General features: G+C 38.1%; 2 protein-coding genes across 7 annotated transcripts in view; one reads left to right on the top strand and one right to left on the bottom strand.

The window, feature by feature from the left end:
• CCDC146 (coiled-coil domain containing 146) overlaps nt 1–18,969 on the top strand; it is a 69,361-nt gene extending 50,392 nt beyond the window's left edge. For all 3 annotated transcript variants that reach the window (XM_051805047.1, XM_051805048.1, XM_051805046.1), the window contains exons 10-19: nt 3,282–3,377; nt 3,694–3,864; nt 5,228–5,316; nt 5,409–5,573; nt 7,922–8,140; nt 8,763–8,991; nt 14,437–14,565; nt 16,048–16,185; nt 17,536–17,784; nt 18,751–18,969. In XM_051805047.1, the coding sequence (XP_051661007.1) occupies nt 3,282–3,377; nt 3,694–3,864; nt 5,228–5,316; nt 5,409–5,573; nt 7,922–8,140; nt 8,763–8,991; nt 14,437–14,565; nt 16,048–16,185; nt 17,536–17,784; nt 18,751–18,969 (1,704 nt within the window). The remainder of the gene's footprint in view (nt 1–3,281; nt 3,378–3,693; nt 3,865–5,227; nt 5,317–5,408; nt 5,574–7,921; nt 8,141–8,762; nt 8,992–14,436; nt 14,566–16,047; nt 16,186–17,535; nt 17,785–18,750) is intronic.
• The window catches only part of GSAP (gamma-secretase activating protein), a 45,543-nt gene continuing 40,629 nt past the window's right edge, over nt 17,703–22,616 (bottom strand). For 3 of the 4 annotated variants that reach the window (XM_051805062.1, XM_051805061.1, XM_051805060.1), the window contains 3 exons: nt 22,006–22,110; nt 21,765–21,858; nt 17,703–20,697 (listed from right to left, as the gene is read on the bottom strand). In XM_051805062.1, the coding sequence (XP_051661022.1) occupies nt 20,597–20,697; nt 21,765–21,858; nt 22,006–22,110 (300 nt within the window). In that variant the 3' untranslated portion in view covers nt 17,703–20,596. Of the gene's footprint in view, nt 20,698–21,764; nt 21,859–22,005; nt 22,140–22,616 lie in introns of those variants that run through there. The other variant, XR_007907382.1, reaches the window with a different exon arrangement.

The following is a 22,616-nucleotide window of genomic DNA, read 5'->3' as shown; positions in this document are numbered from 1 at the left end:
TAGAAGAAGGAAGGGGAGAAGACTTATTTCAACTTCCTCATTTCCTCCTTGCATTAGTATTTCACTCATTCCGCTTTCAATATTTCTTTGCTCTTTTCTGTTTTACCTAAGCTTTTGACAATGGTGATTTTAAAGGAAAGTCTCATTCTGCTTGTGTACTCAAAGCATTTTCTTTCTTTTCTGCTTCCAGTTCTTTCTTAAAAATTTACTATGCCTATAAATTTTTAATATTCTCTTTCTCTCATCACTGGTTCTTCTATTCTTTCTTTCTTTTTTCTCCTATACTTGCTCTTGCTTAGTCTGAATTGTAAGTCAGTGTTACAAAATTAATCTTGTTTATTTAGGTGAATATTTTTCACGGGACTTGATGTTTCCTACTTTGACACTATCTTTGAAATTTTTCTTGGTCCATCTAAGCAATTCAGGGCAGAAAAGAGTCTTACTTACATCACTTCACTATAAAGTTTTAAAAAATAACTATCTCATATCAAAAGTCATACATACTTAGCTTTTCTATTTAAATAACTTTAATATTACTTGATAATATTTAATATTATTAAACAATATCTTTTTATCTCTCTTGAAATTCCTCCTGAATTCACTTGTATTCACCTAGTAATATAAGTTTACCTGTAAGGAGTGAGGAAAGCTCTATAACTACACAACAAAATTTTGGATTGAATTCCCTGAAATAATGTTTATAGGGCTGACTCACATTCCAGACTTTGATCTTAAAGCTTAGCTAAGAGAATCATCTTAGAGAATCTAGGAGATGGCATTTTTTCTTGTGCTCCTATTGGAGAAATATTCCTGGAGGGAGAACCACAATTGTAATGCTAAACCACATGTAATGCTAAAATCAAATTCTGTAACTCACCAACAACTGTGATCAGAGTTCACAGTCTGGGGTGAGATTGAAATCCAGCCCAGCCGAGTTCTTTCACACTGAAAGGACAAGAACATTGTATATATCTTACAAGTACCATCATCATGAGGAGTAGAGGAAAGAGAATGTCAGGATAGACAAAAGTGGAATTCTTATCAGTATTTTACTCAAGAAGTTGCAGATGCTGCCCTACTGCAAACAGGCCACAGCAATATAGTTGCTTTAGCCCATCTTCCCATGCTTGGTGTTTTCTCTGATTCCTTTCCCAGCTCTTTTAGAAGAGCAAATGTGAAATCATGGCTCCTCTGCAGCAGTCAGTTCAAAGGCAGTACTGCAGTATGGGAGAGTCAAGTGTCAACCCTGATCCTGTTTGGCTTTTGTTATGTAGAGGCAATTTTAATGTGTAAGACTTGGGAGCACACCTAGTAAAAGTTAAAAAAAAATATTTTAAGTAGATAAAATTCCTTTAACTACTTAAACCCCCATATTCACATTTATTCATTGTGATTCCAAGTGAAAAAAATCACAAGAATCAGTCGCTAGTTTAAATATGTGGTTGCAGAAGCAGCAGTATGGCAGCGTGCTTCCCCAAATTTCTCTTATTTTGAATCATAAGCTAAGTGCAAAATGACTGGTTTTTAGAACAAGGAAATTACAGGAACACTTCCTTCAAATGTGTTTTTCTTCTTAGTAAGTTGTGAAAGGTCAGCTATTGCTAAACGCCGATGTTCTGTGTGAAAGAGAACTGCAGCTCTGGCCGTCACCAGCCTGGAGCAGAACTGCTGCTCCTCTCCATGCGTGCCTTTCCTTCAGTCAGGCCAATGCAGAGACAGCCAGAAGTGCCTAAATTTAGCCATGTCTTATGTGAACAAAAGTCCTTAATGGATTAAAGATGTTTATATGGGCTTTTAACTTTAACACAGCAGAAGTGGTAACTAATATAGGCTTCAAAGAAAAGCTGTTTTTGCACCCACAACAAGAGTGAAAATCACTTTCTTAGAACAAGTTTTATTGACCTTTTAGTAAACCTAAGTCAAATCAAATCTGTGAGCTGGCAGCTGCAACCAAATTAACTCCACAGTTTGACCTTTACTGTGCTCTTGTTTCTCTTTCACTTAATGCAAATGAATGTTTAATTTTACAGTGTTATCACAGAAGTTAAAATCACAAATGCAAAACATCTACTTATCAGTATTGATTTATAGTGTTTTGATCTCTAACATCTGGTTGAGATCTGAGGAAGATATCTTTGAAAATCTTCCAGATGTGTTGTTAAATGTGATTTCTTTCCCACCCATATGAATTACAGACTTGCAATTAGAATCACAGAATCATAGAATAATTTGGGTTGGAAGGGATCTTTAAAGGTCATTTATTTCAAACCCCTGCAATAAGCAGGGACACCTTCATCTAGATCAGGTTGCTCTGAGATCAGTCCAATCTGGCCTTGAATGTTTCCAGGGATGAGGCATCTGCCACCTCTCAGGACAACCTGTGCCAGTGTTTCACCACCCTCATTGTACAAAACTTCTTTCTTCCTTGTGTCTAAACTAAACCAACCCTCTTTTATTTTAAAACTATTACCCCTTGTCCTATCACAACAGGCCCTGCTAAAAAGTTTGTCCCCATCAATTACATAGGTAAAATATGCCTGCATATGCTGCGTTTATTTCTTACTTGCTTATAACCATAAAGAATTTTTAAGTGAATTTAGTCACAGTGAGGTCAATACAACCTTTTGTCTTGCGAGTTATATCGTGCAAGTAGTTGTAGTGAGATTGTTCAGGTATATTTTAGTGAGAGGTAGTTTCTAACTTATTCCTTCACATAATTTTAATATCTGATTGAATAAAGAAATTTTCCCATAATGTTTATGAAAAAATAGTACATAAATATTTGTGTTGTTAGTTTTGACCTTCTAGAGCCTAAGGAAAATCCCACTTTAATAATGAAAAGAAAAAATATGATATCCAATCGACATAGATGTGAAATACTGACTGTACTAAAGTCAGTGGTAGATCTGTTTTTTTCCTTCAGTAAGGTCGGAATTTCATTCTAAAAATCCTTCGTGAATTTAGAAGGTGACATTTTTACATAGTCTCTTTTTGTGATTATTGTTTTTTTTAATGACAGTTTAGTTGCTGAAAAACATAAGCCTTCTAAATTCATTCCTTAAACTGGGCTTTGCGAAGTTTAGTGTTCATAGTTCTTAAAAGGAAAATTTGAGAAACTTGGAGAAGTTGCTGATGAACCACACTCAATGAAGCACTCTTGGACTAGCTATTGTAATAAGAAAGAAATTCTTAATTTGAGTAACTACAAATAGAGTCTCTGCAGTTTACATTTTCCTAATTTTTTGTTTGCATCATTCAGTGAGCTTGGTTTATTTTTCTAGGTAGAAACTAAGGCAAGAAATAATGAAGCATTATTAGAAAGACGACGAGAAGTGCAGGAGGAAATTGAAGTGATCAAGAGACGTTTGGCTGAACAGGTGCTGAGTTCTGCTTTCTCACATTTTTTCACTGTAACAGTTGGTTTTCTAACATGAGATTAAAGGAACTGCTTGAAGAAAAAATAATGGGAGTTTCTAGCTGCAGCTTTCTGATGAGAAAATGGCATAGTATTTGTTCAATTTTAAAGACCATTTGTTTGTAATTTAAAAAAAATTTTTAAAAAATATTTATGTTTTTAAATCCATGTAGTTTGTATATTTTTTTACTTTGCAGATAAGCCCAAAGTATTTTCAATTTTGGGTTTGCCAACACTGCTGCATTGATGCATAAGGAATTAAATTTAATTTTCTCTAGGCAATGATCTCAGATATGGATGCCCACATGTTAGAAGAATGCATTGCTAAAGAACGCTTGCTTTTCAAAGAGCAGGAAAAACGCAGAGATGAGTTATCCAAACTTATACATCTGACTTCTCTCAGAGCTGATGAGAGGCAACTGAAATCCAGGGATGTTCAGAAAGCCAAGGTAAAATATTATATATTTGGAAAACTTCTCAAAAGTAAAGACTGATGTAGGGAGAAATTAAATTACTAGTGAGGGGAGCCTTATTTTCATTTCCCACTCTAGCTTTGAAATTCCATCAGAACACAGGAAGCTCACACAATACTGTGGTGTTTCATTGGCAATTCGTGGTGCAGTGCTGCAGTTTATTAAAATATCAGTCCACAATTTGAACAAGGTATTTGAAAAAACATTTTCTTTCAAGCCTATAGAATAAAATGAACAATTTGAAAGAAAGAGGCAGAAAAGCAGATAACCTCACCCAAGATTCTCAGAAGTACAACTGTGTGTTTTATTTTACAAATATATGGACATCAGGAGAAAAACAGAACACTACTCATTCCAAGGAGAGGCAGAAATCTTTATTTTCCTGTTAAATTTCAAGGCATAACTAATTATATTGATTTAGAGAAAACAAAGGGAAAGAAAAGTTTTCCTATGATTAGTCATTGTGTTTGCTGCCTGCATTTTTATTAATTTGTTTTTATTATAATATCATGTGTGTGGTGTGATGTCACACACTATTTACTAAATACGAAATTGCTATATGGGAACCAACTATTTATGTTCCAAAATGGATGTCTGTGTTCAGATAAATTAGTTAAGCCACCCTTCTAGCACCTTGGGAATCTTTGACTGCCTATAAAAATAGAATAAACAAACATGTCAGGTTTTGTACCTTCCATAAAAATCAGTCTATAAACAGATTAAAAAAAAAATAAAAATACAAATTCAGGAACACACAGATGAGCCCAAAGCTGCAACCCATCACCCACCAGCTTTCCCTAATACCAATCTCCTCCACTGGGAAGTGGGAGGGGAGAAAAGGCCTATCCATTGAATGTTAGTGGCCCAGGCTATTGAGGACTGAACACAACTGAAATCAAAAGGTCCAGAGCCTTAACAGAATGCACATGTAACATCCTGCTCAATCATCAGTGATTACTTAAAAGTTAGGATTGAGTAAAAAAGAAATTTTATTTGTAAACATACAATTCTGTAATGCATATGCCAAATAATGATACAGTGATGGAATTGAGAGGCTGCTTAGTAGAAACAGCAGAACTCCAGATTCAGGGGATGAAGTATTTAAGATGCAGCATCAAATTATCTACATTAGTAACAGTCACTGTCAGCTTAATATAGATGGGAAAATGGTGCTCTTTGATGTCATTTTAATAAAAATATTTCATCATCATTAGAAAAAGTTCCTATAATTATCTCCTTTCACTGTCTTTTCCTCATCTAAGAGCTGTTCTAAGTAATTTCTTTGAAGATGTTTCTTTGACATATCTAAAGTGCTCACTAAATTCTACTTAAATTTCAGATCCAACTCCAAAGTCTTATTAAAGAATTAAAAAGAAGGAATGTTGAATTAAAAGTCTATAAAAAGAGGAGAAGAGATATCCAAAACCAGTAAGAAAATAATAACAATACATCAAAGACATTATCCAAGTAATGTATGCATAAAATTCTAATAATTATTTTTTTACGTGTCATTTCTTCAGACTCCAAGGATTTGCTAAAATGTGTGATTTTATCCAAATTGAAAGGGATAAATGTATACAATTGGTGCGTGGTGCTCAGTGGAAAGCAAGGGAAGCTGGAAACCGAGTAAAATTCCTAGAAAATAAAATAGAAAATTTAAGGAATACTCTTATAGCCAAGGACAGGTGAGTTTAAAGTAAGCTGTAGTTCACAATTATAGAAATGTAAGATTAGAAAACATCTTAGGAGAGAATCTAGTCTGTCTTCAATTATGCCTATATTATCCTTGATAGTTATTATTCTGATTTTTAAAACCTGATTAAAACAAAGACATTTAGCAATATCCTGACATAATCTATTCGAATTTCCTATCCCCCTAAGACTTCACAACTGGCTTGGGCATCACTGCATGGGAAGAAACACTCTTGAAGTTTGTCTGGCTACTCCCTCACTTTCCCATTCTTCAAAGGGATAAATTTTCATTGCATTTCCTTTATATCACAGTTCTTAGATCTCTTAATGTTTGCATTTTCATGCTGTTCCATTCAATATGAGCGATACTGTTGTGCTCATACTTGCTGTCCTTAGAGAAAAAGAGGTCTGGCACATATGATTCCACAATGAAGTTGTGCATGGTATATTAAATGAGTCACTAGCTAGTAATCACCTAATAATGTGGCTGTCTAATTATGAAATCAGAACAAATGGGGTTTCTTGGTTCAAACTCACATGGAGTTTATTAGGTAACATTTATTTCAGATAAAACAAAACGTGGTTTCAATTTCCAAGCAATCTTAGACAAAATGAAAGGTCACATTCACAACAGAGATGTGGCAGAATAACTGGTGTTTGTGACTCTGTTTTTCCCTAGACCATTATTTAGTGGAGATATCTTGTTGCTATCTTTTTGTAATCCTAGTGATGATATTCTGCAATATAGACAGAATTACAATGTCTTGGAAATTAATAGCTGGGCAAGTAAGGAGATAGTGAGTTGCCAGCTGTGTAAATGAAACAGGACAACAAAAACTGAGTAGTTTAAAAATAACTTGATTTTCCCAAAACTTTATTATTTGGTACCAAAAATTGCACAATCAGACCAAAGAATACACTAACAGTATAATCTCTCAGTAGTTTGATTTCAAAGTCATGCTGGAGGTAGCTGTAAAAGAAGTGGAATTTCAATGATTGAAGTGATTTTGTCAAGGTGTACAAGCTGACATTTTGTGGTAAAATTTTTGAGACCTTAGCAGTTGATGAAAGAAGGGGAAAAAAGGCTAAGACAGATAAATATTGTATAGGTATCACAAATATATAATTATTATAGATGATCCTACTCAATATAGATCTAACAGATATTTTGGTCTCTACAAGCCTGGATTTAAAACTAGCAAGAGATACTGAATTCTCAGTAATCCTCTTGCCTATGAAAAATATTTTTGATCCCAGTAACAGACTTTAGTATTGGTATCACTGACTTCACTGCAGCTTATACAATTTGGAGGACAGAGTATCGGTCCAGATAAGACAAAAAATTTTCAGAAAATATTTAAAACACATTGCATTTCTGCAATACTGTCATGCTTTCAGTCTGAAATTTGATTTACAGAAGTTTAATACAACTGAGTAATACCCTGTCGTACTCAAAGCATTATACATGTGGGGAAAACAAACCAGAAAGCAGCTCCCTGCTCTGGATACAGCAATTCAGAAATTTAATGGTGGAACCTAGGAGAGGAGGATATTTCATCTGCAGGCCTGTATTTCACCAGGAGACTATGTTTCTCCTTTCACTACCTCTTTTGTATGTTGATGTCAATATCTTTCCAGCAGAGATAATGCTGTGTATCCAGAAGTGATATTTCCACTGATCAAAGGCACTAACTCCAAGTTCCGTGTTGTGAGCAAGTGAATGATTCACACAAAACAAGAATCTGTCTTTTAAGTGAGGAACCATCATCCAGTGACCAGCATAGGATGTTGGAAATGATGAGATCTGTTGTTTATTTTTATGTGATCTTGTCACTAACCTTCCTCTATGATTTTCTTTTTCTGTCAAATGGGTAACCTGATAACTTTCTCGTGTTAATGTTGTGATACATCATTTTATAAACAATAAAGTAGGAGAGCTTTGAGTTGCAACCACAAAAAGGATTTAAATATTGTTTTTTAAATAGAAGGGCAGGATTTCTACACATTAAGACTTTTCATCACAGTTTATGCTTCTGCTCTTGAACTTTAATTCTTATGGCCCCTTGGGCTACCCAGTAGAGAATAAAAGAGCTGTAGTGCAGTGCTCCCTTTATAGCATTTTTCTTGGGCCATAATCCAATTCTTTTCAAGCTGGAAAGAGCTTGCAAAGAAAAACCATGTCAGAGAGTCTTTCTACTTCTTGTAATGCTTCTGTGAAGCAGAGTGACATAGAGGATCCTTTGTGTATTTGTGGAATAAGTTTAAGATCTGCCTTTAATTGCTGAAATTGGTTTCAAATTGAAAGGACTAAAAACATTCCCACATTTCTGTTATGTTAAAGAAAATTGCAGGAAAAGCATATGAAGATTAAAACTAATGCAAGAATAGTAGAGCAGCTCAAAAAGAATTATTGCAAAATTGCACAAGTCATTGATGAGATAAAAGAAAAGCAAAAGCATTTGAACCTTGAGAGACTGACCACGACAGTCACCCACATCAAAGAGGAAATTGCGCAGCTACACAAAAAATGCGAAAGGGCTATTCAGCAACAAGAGGAGAGGTACATATGTAAACTCCATCTAAGGTTTAATATGTGTTTAATTTTGACATTTATGAAGCAGCAGTAGTTTTCAGCTTATTGAGCAATCGTATTCAGGAATACTAAAAAGTCTGCTGCAGTTCAGTGTTTTCCTGAATAATCTGCCTCACTGCACTGTCAGTGCTGCTTTGCATTATGTGGATATTTCTCCACTGGTGACAATGCTCATTCTTCAGAACTATTTTATTCAAAAAAACATGGTTGCTTGGCTACTGAATGCCTTGAGAACTTGTAGCCTCCTGCTCTATTTGTGCATTGTGCACAGATAAGGTATAAAAATGCAGATGATCTAAATCTTTCTGATCTTCTTAATCCATTTTAAATGCTGTGGAAGGCCAGAAGACCTTAAAAATTATGTGAGAGTAATCTTTCCAAGTGTTTGTTCTCTGATTTTCACATTGTAATTATTTTGTTACTTATTTTAAATACTGCCATTATATTAAAATAATATTTGTGAAAGCTTTGTAAATTTTCCCAGATTATTACTATCTTTCAAGGTCACTGGTTGTGTTCTTGAATGGAATACACTGAATATGAGTAATTTTTTTTTAAAATTTACCTTTTCACTTTGGCCTTATTTCAGTGGTCTTCTGCTCAGAGAACGAGATGAAGAATTAGGCTTTTTACATGAAAAAATAAACAGGCAAGAGATATTGTGTAGAAGTGGAGATCATAAAATGCAAGTTATGGATGAAAAGATCAGTTTTCTGAAGCTGAAGGTAGCTGAGAAAAAGAGAGAGATTGCATTGTGTTTTAAAGAGCTCCCAGTGAAGAATGCCCTGACTGCAAACCTGGAGAGACTGCAGATACAGGTTGGTGGTAGAGGAACCCTTTTTTTCCCCTGTCATTCTGTATTTTAAAGCTTAGGGTGATTTCACTGAAAAAAATATCTGGATGTACAAGGTTTATTTAAAACATCAACTTCAGTAATACACCTGTCTAGCAAAACACTGACATATGTTTTTAACTTCAGATGTGAGAGTTTCTATGCTTATGTGTAACTGGCTGATGCACTTTGTTACACGCATGCCAAATGCTTCCCGGGTATGGAATCTCAGCTAACCCTCCCCATAGCCTGAAATGTCAGTATGACTAAGCTGGAGAATGGGAGTCATGGGGCAAAAATGGGACTGTAGATAAAATTTGTTAAAACTGTATTGATGGAGTAGGTGGAGGGGTGGGAGATCCACTTAGATCGTCAAATTTCTGAAATAATAACTCAATTCACACTTGACCCTGAGCCTACTCTGGAAACTCTGCAGCCTACAATGATATAATCCACATATATTTTCTGCTACATGAAAACAGTGTAAGTTTTAGTTCTAGTTACAAAATAACATTAAACAACTAACAAACTGCAGTTCTTGGGACATTCTTTCCTTGTGTTCTGAAATGGCTCATTTACTTTTGACCTTATCTGCAGATGGTAATTTTCCCCATACATACTCCATTAGTGCCTGCACAAAATCATAAATTAGGGTTTACCATTGCCTTTTAAACTTGCATCAGTGGGAGCTGTGACTCAGTGTTTAATAGTGCTTGCACTATTCTCTTACTTCTGGCCTTTTGAAGAAATTGTATGCTCTGCTACAAGAATAAAACATAGTACAATACCTCATGCAAATCATACCCCAAAGAACTTTACGGGACCCTTACAGATTTAAACTATGAACAGAGGTGGTATGGAAGAAAAAAACAACCTAAAGGGAAAAAAAGACATTTTCAGGTAAGATTTAGAATGAGACTGAGAGTCATTGAGTCAAATACAGTAACAAACCTCTGTTCCTGTACCAATTACAAATCTGAATCCATGCTGAAATCCAATTTGGCTTCTGTTCAGTTATCATAGTCAAAGGATCTCATGACAATGATAATTTGCACGAGACATTGACTTGATGATGTAGTGAATACAGCTTTAAATCACTGGTCTTCAGCCCTCTGACAGGGTAATAGGAGCTCATTTTGGTCTGTGATTTGTCTGTTTATCGGTGTAGATAATTATAAATGTTCAGAGAGAGGCTCTGTGCACCACAGGGCTATGAAATCCTGATTTCTATCAGTCCCTTAGACCTCCTCTAATGCAGACTGTAAATCTCATTTCTGAGATTTATTTTATAAATAAATAAATAAATAAATAAAACATTTCTGAGAATGTTTTATTTCTCCATTCTGTTGTGACCTTGTGTAGGAGCCAGTCCCTAACCTTAACTGCATGTTAGGAGCCCACAAATGATGCAGATAAGTGAACAAGGTCTCTTTATTAATGGAAAGAATTGTGTGTCTTTGCCTCCAGAGGGAAATCCTGATAACCTTATGTAGGGAGCACAATATTTCTCCAGGAGGTCTTTATTCTCAAGGCATCTACCTCTGCCCATCAATGGAATGGGAAACTTTGACTCATATAAGAAGGAAGAAATTCTTCACAGAAAGGGTGATTAGATATCGGAATGGGCTGCCCAGGGAGGTGGTGGACTCACCATCCCTGCAGGTGTTTAAGGAAAGATGACATGACGGTGCCATGGTCTACTTGACATGGTGGTGTTCAGTCATAGCTTGGACTCAATAACCTCAGAGGTTTTTCCAACCTAATTGATTTTGTGATTCTGTGATTCTCTAAAAGTCATCTACAATTTAAATAAAATTTAGACCATCTGATATGGGCAAGCTGAATCCTCTATCTGTGCCTCTTAAATTTTCTCCTTCCCTTTTCCTACCCTTCCTGTCTCCTTCAGTCTTAAGCAACATCAGATCTCCTTGAAGCAAGTGCTAGTAACATGGACTAGGTATTTTGTTACTACAAACGTAAAGAATTAAAATCAGAAATATTTACAGGCTGCAGAAACTGACCCATAATCTCAGCAGCTGGGAAGGTGAAAAGCACAGATCAGGGCTGGGTGCCAATTCAGCAAGAACAAACACTTCACCTGAGCAGCTTCATATTCCACATGAGCTGCTTAATCATCCAAGTAATGTATGTTCCGCTTGTAGACTTTTCATCAGAAGCTGCCTATTTCCACAAAAACGTGAAACATCAGTGAATAGTTTAGCCAAAAAAACCCCTTCTCTGAAGCAAGACCAGACCTCTTCTAAACAAGTGCTAGTAACAGGGACTAGGTAGGTTTCTTACTATCAATATAAAGATTTAAAAATAGAAATATTTACAGGTACTTCCTTTATCTGACACAAAAAATGTACCTGGTGATATTGTAAGGTGATTTTCTCTGGGCATAAAACTATGTAACTTTTAATTGGGACTGCACATCAAGGAGCTGTTCCTGCTGTTTGAAGTGACCCATAAAAACTAATCTGCCTTCATGCATCAGTGAGAAATACTTAGCATCAACCATTAATTAGTCCAACATCTAGACCTGCTGAGCTGTCATGGTGCTGTAGATGGGACTTTTATGCCTCAGAGTTCAGCTAATGTACAAGGACTGTCAGTTTATTTGAGGCATTTGGCAACAACATTTGTCCAGGTTTTAATACAATCCCATGAAAATCTCCAGACTACATCACCACAGGCATAAAATAATGGGACTAATAGACAGATAAAGAGTTTATCTGCTACCTGCTCCTATGCCAGCATCAGATTGCCTGTCATTCCTGAGGGGGCTAAGCTGTGCTTTCAAGCCACCACTGGGAAACCTGTTTCCCCAGCAAGTTATCCCAGTTCTTCCTTAACAGTGGAAAGATTTTCTTGACCTTTAGCCTGGATCTTTCTTTCTGCACTGTAAGAATATTGATTTGTATTCTGTACATCAGGGACATGACAAGCAAACCATTCTTTTCCTTTCTGCAACATTTCTTGTTACTAGAAGGAAGTTAACCATGTTCCTCTCCCATCCTTTTGCTAGGCTACACAACCTTGTTTCTTTCAATCAGCCCTTATAGATTTTCTTAGATCACTATTTTTCTACATTTCTTTTATTTCTGGCAACATGGTCTTTATTTGTCCTGAGGTACAGTGTGTAGTGAAGATTCATTCAGGCATCTTACAAGTTACATTCCTGCTTATGTGTCCAGGTATGATGGCAGCTCTTCTTGACATGACTTCAGAGATTCATCTTCATGTAAATGTATGTAACAACCAGACCCATTTTTAAAAAAGGGCATCCAACCAGTTGACCTTGATTCTGTGTTTGTATAGGCAACTTTTCCTGCCTACATGTAGCAACTTGCATTTTTTATTTAATATTTTCTTTTTAGTTCAGACCTTTTTTCAGACTAAGGTGATTTTGAATTTGAATCTTCTCCAAAAAATACTTGCAGTCTCTCTGAGCTTAACCTTATACTGCCGATGAGGTATTTACCATATATTTTCATCAAGAACCCATTTCCTTTGCTTGTTTGTGAGAATCACATATGAGACAATATTGAAGCTATATAAAAATCAAGATGTATCAATATGATACCTACTATTTGTCACCCATACACTTGTGAAATCATCATAATAGGACTTCGGTCTGGTTTGACACGACTCAACACACCTCTCTTGGCTGTTATTCCTGCCCTTTTTCTTTTCTTGACACCAACAAAGGAGACTTAATGATGTGTTCCAGATTGATTCTTCAGAAAGTGAAGGCAAGTTATCTGTGGTTCCATAGCTCCTTTTCCCCTCACTTTTGAAAATAAGTCTGATATTTGCCCTTTCCTAGTGCTGCACATACCTCACCTACTGTCTCTGAGATGTCAAAAATAAGCACTGGATGTCCACTTTTTCAGACCAGTCTAGGCATATGTTCCCTCTTGTGTGGGCATCCTTCAACCATCCCTCCTGACAGATTACAATCCAATATAGAAAAGCTGCTCTTCTAGAGCCTTTTCCTATACCCTGTATCAAATCCACTCCAAGAAAGGAAGGATTTTTTTTTCATTTTAAGACTTAGAATCTTTTAGAACTCAGATAAAGTCTTGCATCTGATCACTTCGAATTCCTATCGCATTTGAAAGCGAGCCTAGTATTTAGATTTAACATGAAACTTTTTATGGATTTTTAATGGATTTTTGGATGGTGGTTTTGTTGCAATAGTCCTTCTCTAAATTAACTATTCAGTCCTGCAAAATTTTCCTGTCCTAATCTCATTAAAGTACCACTGCCTTCAAAAAGGTATTTTCCTGAGTTAGTGGATGAGAAATTTGGCCCCAGATAAGAAAGATCACTGGAAGCATAGCTGCATCCTGCTGTGCTGGCCCTACTTTTGCATTCTTCTACTCTGTGTATTTTTGGACTTGAGTTTTAGTTGTTTATAATTAAAATATATCTTTCAGTACATTAATTATGTGCTAAATCATGGTTTGCTGAGGAAATTGTTCATTACAGTCATTCAAAGTTTTTACCTGCTTTTAGACAAAGTGTACAGGAATGAGCTGTGTGGTACTTTTTTACTAGAAAAATTGTTCTGGTACTGTTCCGTTGACATCTGAGAAGTCCTGTAAGTTTTCCCTTTTCTAGTTAAATATGACTTGTTAACTTCCAGGAACAAACCCCATCCCAGCAACATCTAAACATTTACTTTATATTCCGGTGACTGTTCATAACTTTGAGAGCCAGTGACCACTTATTTCCTTAATCAATCATCAGCTGCAGTGGATGGTTAACATTTATACCTGAGTAGAGTTATGTCAGTGCTAATAGCTCAAGGTTGCAGTGACAACTCACTGACAGATGGCCAGGTGCTTATCAGAGCACATGACCCCACCATTGTCAGTCTTGCAAGTCCAAACATGAAAAAATGGCCCCAGTCACTCCTTCAGCGAGGATTTACGTGGAGCCTGGATGTCCATCTAGCATATTCTGGGAAGTGTTATTCCATGGGAAGGTCTCACATCAGAAAGGTCAGGGAACACCTGCCTCTATGAGTCCCTGGGGTACTACGTTGCTCAGTGTCACCACTGAGTCACTTCAGGACATGTGCCTGGGAACTCAGTGTAGAAAACCTGGATGCCTGTAGGGGTGAGACCTTCAGCACTAACCCGTGGGGAAGCAGGACTTTCTATTGTGTTACTGAGGATAAAAAAACCGTAGCTTGAGGACCTCACGTGGAACTCAATTTCTGTCAGACAGCAGGGTTTCCTCCATTCTGCAACTGTCACACTGCAGTTCCCTTTTAAAATAAAAATTTAAAAGGGCTCATCTTTTTCTATGTTACCCTCCCTCCTTCCCAGAACAAGGAAACTTGTCTGTTGAAGTCTACGGACCAAGGTATGGGGATGAGTTTGGTGGGAACAAATAACTATTGTGGCTTTTTGTTTCTTAGTATTCCCAGTGCAGGGAAAAGATTAAACAGCTGGAGAAAATTTTTGATGATGCCACAAATGAAAGCAGAAGGCATGAAATGGGAGGGAAGGACCCATCTGCACCTGAACTGCTAAAAAAGATTGAACAGGTAACATCACTTCTCACATCATAAGCTATCCTGCTGTGCTTGACCGCTTTTATAAAATGCAAATTGTGTCTTTTATTTTTAAAATAAACTTTCTGTAAGAGGAATTTAAATAATTATGATTGGCTATTGTGAACTCCAGCCTAGTGTCTGCTTTTCAGGTCAACTGGATGTGGGGCATTTTGACTTCTTCCAGCAGAGGCTGGGGAGGGGGAGCTCTGTGAGGTACACCTGGCTCTACTGCATCCTCTGCTAACCAGTCCATTTGCACTATTGGCACTTCAGTGCACACCCACCTCACTAAGGAAAGTAGCAGAGGGAGATAAATGCAGAACAATAAACTGCTAACAGTTGTCAGTCTTTGGCAACTGGACGTGAGCTGTTCCACCAGGACACATGGGCTGTGAGTGGGAGGCAGACCTGCCACCCTCTTAACAGAGTCTGCCTGTGTGACACAGAATCAAACAACCCACCTTGTCAGGGCTGGGCTCTACTGCTCTGCTTCCCTGCTGAACAGGGAGCCACCAAACAGGTGGAAGCAGCAGCCAGGCCAGCCCAGGAGCTGCAGTGCTGGGGACTGCCCTGAGAGACTTCGGAGGGAAACATTAGGTCCAATCAAAAGCCAATTTCAGAGCCCTCTATATGAGGCAGGGAAGAAGGTAAAGGAATGGAATGAGCAGACATGGCATTTTCTTATACATTTTTGTCTGTTCCATTTATAGAGACACAAAACTCCTCCCACTGTGTTTAGTGTTGGGGTGATTCACACAGGGCTGTGAAGGTGTTCGGGCAGCAGCAGCAAATTCAGAGCAGCACACACTCATGTCCTTTTGAAATCGAGTTTGTAAGGACATACCCTGAACACTGCTGCTTGTATTACATGAGCTTTTTGCCTTACTGTCCCATATTCCTTGACTGGAGGGAGCTCTGCATAGCCAAGCAGGCCACAACACAGCCTGCTCTCACCAGCCTGCACATTAAAAAGCAGGGCTTCTTGGACCCATGATAAGTTCAAACACCTATTTCAATCTCCTTGGGAATTAAAGTCATTGTAGTTGTATTTGTTTTGTTAGTTTATGGAGCCCACACTTTTTTTTTTAGCATCAGGAGGGAAAAGGTGTACAAAGCAAGAACTGAAACCTTCCCATTATGGTGTGACTCAAGGAACCAGAACATTAAAAAAAAATCACTAGATAAAAACCCCATTGCTTTCAAAAAAAGCATAGCAAGGCAGTAACAATAGTGTAAGCCCTACCCCAAAAAGGGCCCTGTCTGATATAGAAGAATTGTATGACTGACAGTAACCAACTGAGCCAACTTGGGCCTGATACTTGGCAGAGAGGGTGAAAATTTTGAGAAAACTGATAGTGAAAGTGTTTGGGGTTTTTTGGTATTACTTCAGCAGCTCAAAGCAATCAAAGAACACCTTGTGCTGCACCTTCCCCTATCATTTCCTTACACCCTGTGTCCTCCTCCTTGCTGCAGCTGGAAGCAGAGCTACTACAAAAGGAGCAGAAGTTGATGCAGAAGGAATTTCTTTGCGAGTCCATTTCCGAAATGACGGACAGAATCCGTGCCGAGGCAGAGAATCGGAAGCAGGACATGCTGCTGTTCGCTAGAAGGGTAAGGAGTGCACTGCACACTCTGCCTGAAAACCTATGAATGAAATAATATCTAGGCAAGAGGTGAGTCACTTGCAAATTACAAAAGTGGTTGGAAACGTTGATAGGCAAGTCATAAGCTATTCTTCAGAAATTATAAACATGCATAGTAGCAATTATATAGATAATATCAAAACCACTAGGCAAATGCACTTTCTCTCAAAAAGAAAATTGCACCATAACTGGTACCTTTCACAAAAATATAGGATTAGTTCTTTCTGAAGTAGATACTTAGAAACTTTGTAGAATCCTCCTTTTGCACGTGTACTTAACAACAAACATGTCAAAGGCTAAAAAGATATAAAGAAAGGCCAGGTAAATTCTACTCCAACATACACTAAGATGAACTTGGTACCTGGCTCAAAGTTCCTTTGCTATTTAGGTAGGGAGAATCACACAGGAAACATCATTTTCAATAGTTATTTTTATACAATGACAGCTATTTCCTTTTAACTGCCAGTAATATTGTTTGTGAAAGACCAAAAATGCTCCCAGCTCCCAAGTTCCTAATGAAAAAGATGCAAATAGATCAGAGCTGAGGGAAAGGCAGAAAAAAAATGCTAAGTAATTAATGTAAAACAAGGCCAGCATTGATTTCTTTTGTTAGGTGTTAGGTTTGGCAGGCAGAAAGGCTTAAAACGAAACAGATTTTTATTATCAATATTTCCTTTTCCACAGAGAAATATCCTGGTCATGTGTTTGTGAAATGATGGCCATGGGCTAATAAACTACTGCAACAATGGCAGCATGCCAAAAGTTACATTCACAAGTACTCTGACTCTCCCAATTCCCTATTAGTCACTTAAAGAGTATTTAAGTTTTGTTGGGTTTTTTTACATCACTCCAGTCAGACTCAAGGATTCCTGTCACATTCCTTTTCAGTTGTGTCCCTTGCGAGGATAATGCCACAACCCACGGCCCCTCTGCATCTGCATTATCAATAAATTATCTTATAAGAGTTGGCCTTATTTCACCTTTATTACAAAGTTAACCATGCATAAACTCAAAGAGAACTGGGGTCCTGGGCCTTTGAGGGCAGGGAGAATATTGCTGTCCAGCTGAAAAGGGCAAGAGGCAATGACAAATGTGCTTTTCTGTGTCGCGTATTGGAGTAAATCTGACTTCCTGAGCTGCCAATTTCTGTGGTTCCAAGTGCTTACAGAAATTAAGTAATTTTCAAGTATGTTCCATACATATTTAAAACCTTGTCAAGTTGAACTTGTTTTCAGACACCTAATGCTGACCTAAGTGTCATGCCCAGTAAGTGCCTAAAAGGAAACCCTAACTACAATGCAGCTGTTTTGAATTTCAGATAAGTGAACTGCAGAGGAAGATAAAGGACAAAACCAAGGAGAGGAGGGCTCTTATTGCAGAGTTGACCATGAGGCAATCACTTGTCCTTCAACTTCAGCAGGAAATGAGAGAAAAAGAACAATTTGTAATGACTGCTTCATGGAGGATAAGTCAAGGTCTCCCCCCTCCTAAGGAAACAGAACAGGAATGGTTGAGGATCCTAGGCAGTGACAAGACACACAAAGCAGCAGCTGAAGACAGAGCTGAAGTAAGTTTTTGTCACGCGTTGCAATTCGGTGTTCAGCCCCATCCCTTCACTACTCTTAACTGTTCTTTCCAAAAGAGCTGTGCTGGCTCCATGTGGAGCTGCTCACCGGCAAACATGGAGCTCCAGGAGCTGGTGCAGATCATGGTACAGACAGAGACAACTCCTAAAGTGTGTTTGTGGAGCTTTAGTCTGGCAACACCGCTTAGAGCAGGTTATTCAGTCTTTAGGAGATCGTATACTAAAAATGTCACCTTGGATTATTAAAGTAGTTTGTGTGACCATGTTGTGGCTGATGGGTGAGGCAGCCATCAGTGGAATACTGCTTTGCACTGGATTTCAAGGTAAAGCTGCAAAAGGTGGGGTGTGGTATTCAGGAGAAATAAGTTTAGCATCTCCCACATAACGGATGCAATGAGCATCAGATCAGAAGCAGCAAGAAATCAGATTGCTCGGCAAGACACTGAGGATAGGCAGGGCAGCACATCAAATAGTGCTTCAAACCCTACCCTGCTGGATGCTGCCTCTGTCCTTGAGACAGACAGTGATCCCAGAGCAGAGAACTCCTACAGAATAATAATGGTTTAGAATAAGAATCTTCTCTGTCATTGACCCTTCTCCTCACACTGTGACTCAGTTTCCTTTCAGTGCTGTGCATAAAAGCTCACTGCAGTAACTGTATTCAGGAACAGAATTGTTCCCGAGATGTTCTGTCTACAATTATTATGGCTTTTAAAAGTTCCTCTAATCTGTTTTCTTCACAAATAATGAAAGCATGACAGGCTCAAACTGTCAACTGTTTAAAAGGACAAACTCCCATCTACATGGTCAAAACCTCATGCTTTTAATACCCCTCCAGCTTTCCTGGCTTGCCAAGGATTAGACTAATGGTGTTTCCTTTGGCTCAGGAGAGCACTGGAGTTTTAAAGCACACAATCCCTATGTGATCACACTGTGTTTCTCTGACAGGACCCTACAAAGGAGGAACAAGATGCAGTGCCTGGCCATGCCCACACAACAGCCCAACAATGCCCAACCACCTCTATCCCAGATGAGAAACAGAGTCCCCCATTCCCAAGGCCCCATGGAGCTGTGGCTCCTCTCAGACCAAGTGAATCCAGTTCAGATCGGAGACATTTCAGCAAATCTACTGCACAGCCATCTGACACCTCAACAGACAGCACCTGAAGCAGAAGAAGCCATTCTAGCTGCTGAATGCTAAGGGTCAGCAGCATTTACACTGCACTGAAGGAATGTCTGTCAGTGTTCAGCCAAATTCCATATTGAAAACAAAGTATTTTTTCATGCCAGAAGCACAGTTAACTAGTCGGTGATCCAAAGCCTCTTCTCCTGGTATCCCAAATGGAGTGCGGTATTTTAAAGTGTTAAGAAAAGTTAGTGGTCATCATGCTATGCTTTTTTTTTTTCCAGGTAGAGATTTATTGCATCTGAGGATATGTTGTAATACATTTCATTAAAAAGAAAAGGCTAGAAAATCTTCTCTTATTAATATAATATGAACAAAGTGGCCACCACTTACACACCAACATGGCTTTCTGCAGTCTAAGTCTGGAGTTTACACTTCCCAGAGAAATTCTAATTATATTGAGAAAAATATTCCTTCTCACTATGCAGTCACTGAGAAAGCTAAAGCTTCACTGATGGCAAGGACAAGAGAGTGACCATGAACTTGCAGAGTCACTCCCAGGAACCAGATCTTTTTATTTCAGTGGTAAGGAAGAGGAAGCATCAGTGGAAACTACTAAGAGAAAATATCAGAGGTTATCATTCAAAACCTCCAAAATTTATCAAATTGTTAATGAGTTTCTCTAGTTTAATAGAGAAATTTTGTAGAGTTGTTGTAAAATCCAATAAAGACTGCAGAAAATCCTGCATGGCAGAACTTGACAATTTTCTCTGCATAGCAAACCACTATTACCATTTTAAATTAATGTCACAGTTCAGAACTTAAAACAAAAGAACAAACAATACTGGCTCAGTAATGTACAAATAAAAGTTGAAAACAAAGGAAAAACAGCCTCCCTAAGCTTCTTTCTGAAGCTGAGGTTTGAACTGTAACACTAGAAGTTGTAAGAAAGAATTATGTAAAACTCTGTCCAAGATACTGCTAAGATAAATTTCAAAAGCTCTGTTCTTATGCTGTATTGCTTACAATATTTTATATATATCTTTAAAAAAACTCAAAACCAACAGACAAAAAACCCACAACAAAATCTATCACATGCACTTAAGGAGATGATATTTTGTGTTAATTACAAAACTGAAAATATTACAATGCAGCTCCAGAGGCAGAAGTACCATAAGGTAACTGATGACCACTAAAAGGAAAGAATACATCATTATTGATGCCTGACACAAAACTGATTTGTTATTCTTACCTGCTTTACATAATCACACCAAGAAATGCTTTTATTAATCTGAGTAAACAGTTACTGGTTCTTGTTTCTGTACAACTGGACTGCCTTTTCCAAGATTGTATTGTTAAAATATGTGCCATTAATACCAATTTTCACAGCATGTTTTGATACCCGCTGTCGTTCCACTTACTTGACGACTTCAAAATGAAACCATAGATACATTTCACACTTGGGTTTGTGTCAAATGCATTTCTCAAGCATTTATCTAGAAGTCAGTAATTTCAACCTTAGTATGTTGGACCAAACATTGTTTTGAGTAGCTCATGTCAGCATCAGCAGCTACCCAAAACTGCAGGTGATTTGGGAAACAACATGGCATTTAAATGAATACTTTTACACAAGCACCACAGTTCAACAGACTTCTTCAACAGTACATTTCACGAATATTTGAGGCCCAAAAATGTCATAGTGTGCTTGAGTGCCATTTCCTCTACAAATCTTGCATTAACATGGTCTTGTTTTTCATATGGATGCACACCTAGAAAAACATGGTGAGAAAGTATTTACAAAATTTTACATGCTCCTATACACTTATAGTCCTGCAGTCTATTAAACATCTTCATCTACAGTACCAAAAGATAAGGGGTAATAGACAGAATTGTGTTTTCATGTACCCAAAATACCTACAACTTTCAGTGGTGTCCTTTGGATGCTCACCCATGGCAAAAACTGTCCCATTAGAGGGGTGTAAGTAAATGATACCCCACACAGGGGGAAGATAAACCATCTCTGGAGGCTGCTAGGGATTTCCAAACCAATTCTACACTGGAGATCCAACCCAATTCTACACTGGAGATCCAAACCAAGATTAAAGCACAATGGTTGTGTTAGTGCTAGTGCATAAGATGGCCTAGGGCCCATGGTCATATATTGCTATATGGTTTAACTCTTTTTTCCTCTCCAAATGGACATACCCATACTTGGACAGTCTCAGTTTAGCCTTCAGGTCCTTATCCTGACTATATTTTGCTTACTGGTACAGGTACAGCTAGTAATCTCTCCCCTAGGCACCTTGCTTGTTCAGCAGAATTCAAAACCTCTGGGTGCTCACGTTCGCTGGATGAAGCAAAGACCCTCATCGATGGGAACGGTGCTTCACAAAAATGAACGGCTTGGCAAGGAAAAATGTCTGGTACTTCAGAATACCTCTGAGTCCAGGGATATGGGTACTCTTTTCTAAGGTGGAAAATCTGATTTTGGCTGCCTCTTAGCTACCACAAGGAACATAAATAAGGACCAAACCGCTCTCTCCCCATTTGAACACACAACAGCTACCACCATGCTGTACACCAAGCACATTTTACTACATGGGTTCTGAAAAATGCAGGTTTGCTGTCTGGATCCAACACAAAGAGGATTTGGATGAAAGGATATGCAGTGAAGAAGTCCCCTGGCACTTCCTATCAGCAGAAAGAAAACCAAACCTATGTGTTCAGACATCACTGGAGTTTTAGAACTAAGTTATGTCAATATAGTCAGGATACATCTAAGTGAGCATCAAAGAGTAACGATTGCTGGTCTTCCAAAATACAGAATTAACATTACCTTGATTCTCTATCTCTGTCAACATACTCGTCAGGTAGTTCAGTGGCAAAAACTCCACAGGGACTGAGAATCTCTCAGGGATAGACCTGCTGCACTGTAAGGTAGAACACTGCAGGTTAGCTCTACAAGTTGCACAGTACCAAGTTTCAGTGTTTCATTAGTGTGTTACAGTCTAAAGAAAGCTCAGCAATCTCAACACTGTCAAAGCACAAGATGAAAAAAAAGGCCTCTGTGGTCTTACCTGCCTGTTCCCCAGGTTCTCGAGCAAAACTTTAACATATTTCCGTGCAATTAAATTTGCATTTATTGGATGATTCCAAAACTGGCGGACCTTCTGACCAAGAGCCTAGTAAGCAAAAAACAAAACCCAAAAACCTGAGAAGATAAACACAGGACAGTGGAAGCTTAGGAGGAGGAAAAGCAGAAAAAGACCTGAAACAAAATCCAGGCTGTAACACAGATGCTTTGCTTTCCCACACTGATGACAGAAGCCAAGATGTCATCATCTGTAGCCATGGAGCCTTCCTTTCATAGCCAATAACTAAAAGATTTCCATATGTTCCCAAAATGTGGGACATCAAAACCTCACTGCTCAGAACTCAGCTCAATCCGTCTGTCCCAGTGCCACTGTCCCATTTGGCACGTGTACTTAAATATCAACTGAGGCTTAAAATGACCACTTATCTTTTACTGTGACTCTGGTTTGTATCTATTCTTTCCCCAAAGAATAATGTAGATACCCCATTCCTCAAGGCTCCATTCAGGACAGGGCTTCCTTTAGGCTCAGTCTCAGAAATCTTACACAAGCCAAATGTCAACAAGGAGATATATTGGGAACGCAGTTAAGATCCC

Source organism: Manacus candei, unplaced genomic scaffold (assembly GCF_025592945.1).
Source record: "Manacus candei isolate 608988 ecotype Guabito, Panama unplaced genomic scaffold, ASM2559294v1 h1tg000063l, whole genome shotgun sequence".
Taxonomy (NCBI): Eukaryota; Metazoa; Chordata; class Aves; order Passeriformes; family Pipridae; genus Manacus; species Manacus candei.
This window is presented reverse-complemented; position numbering and strand designations above follow the sequence as displayed.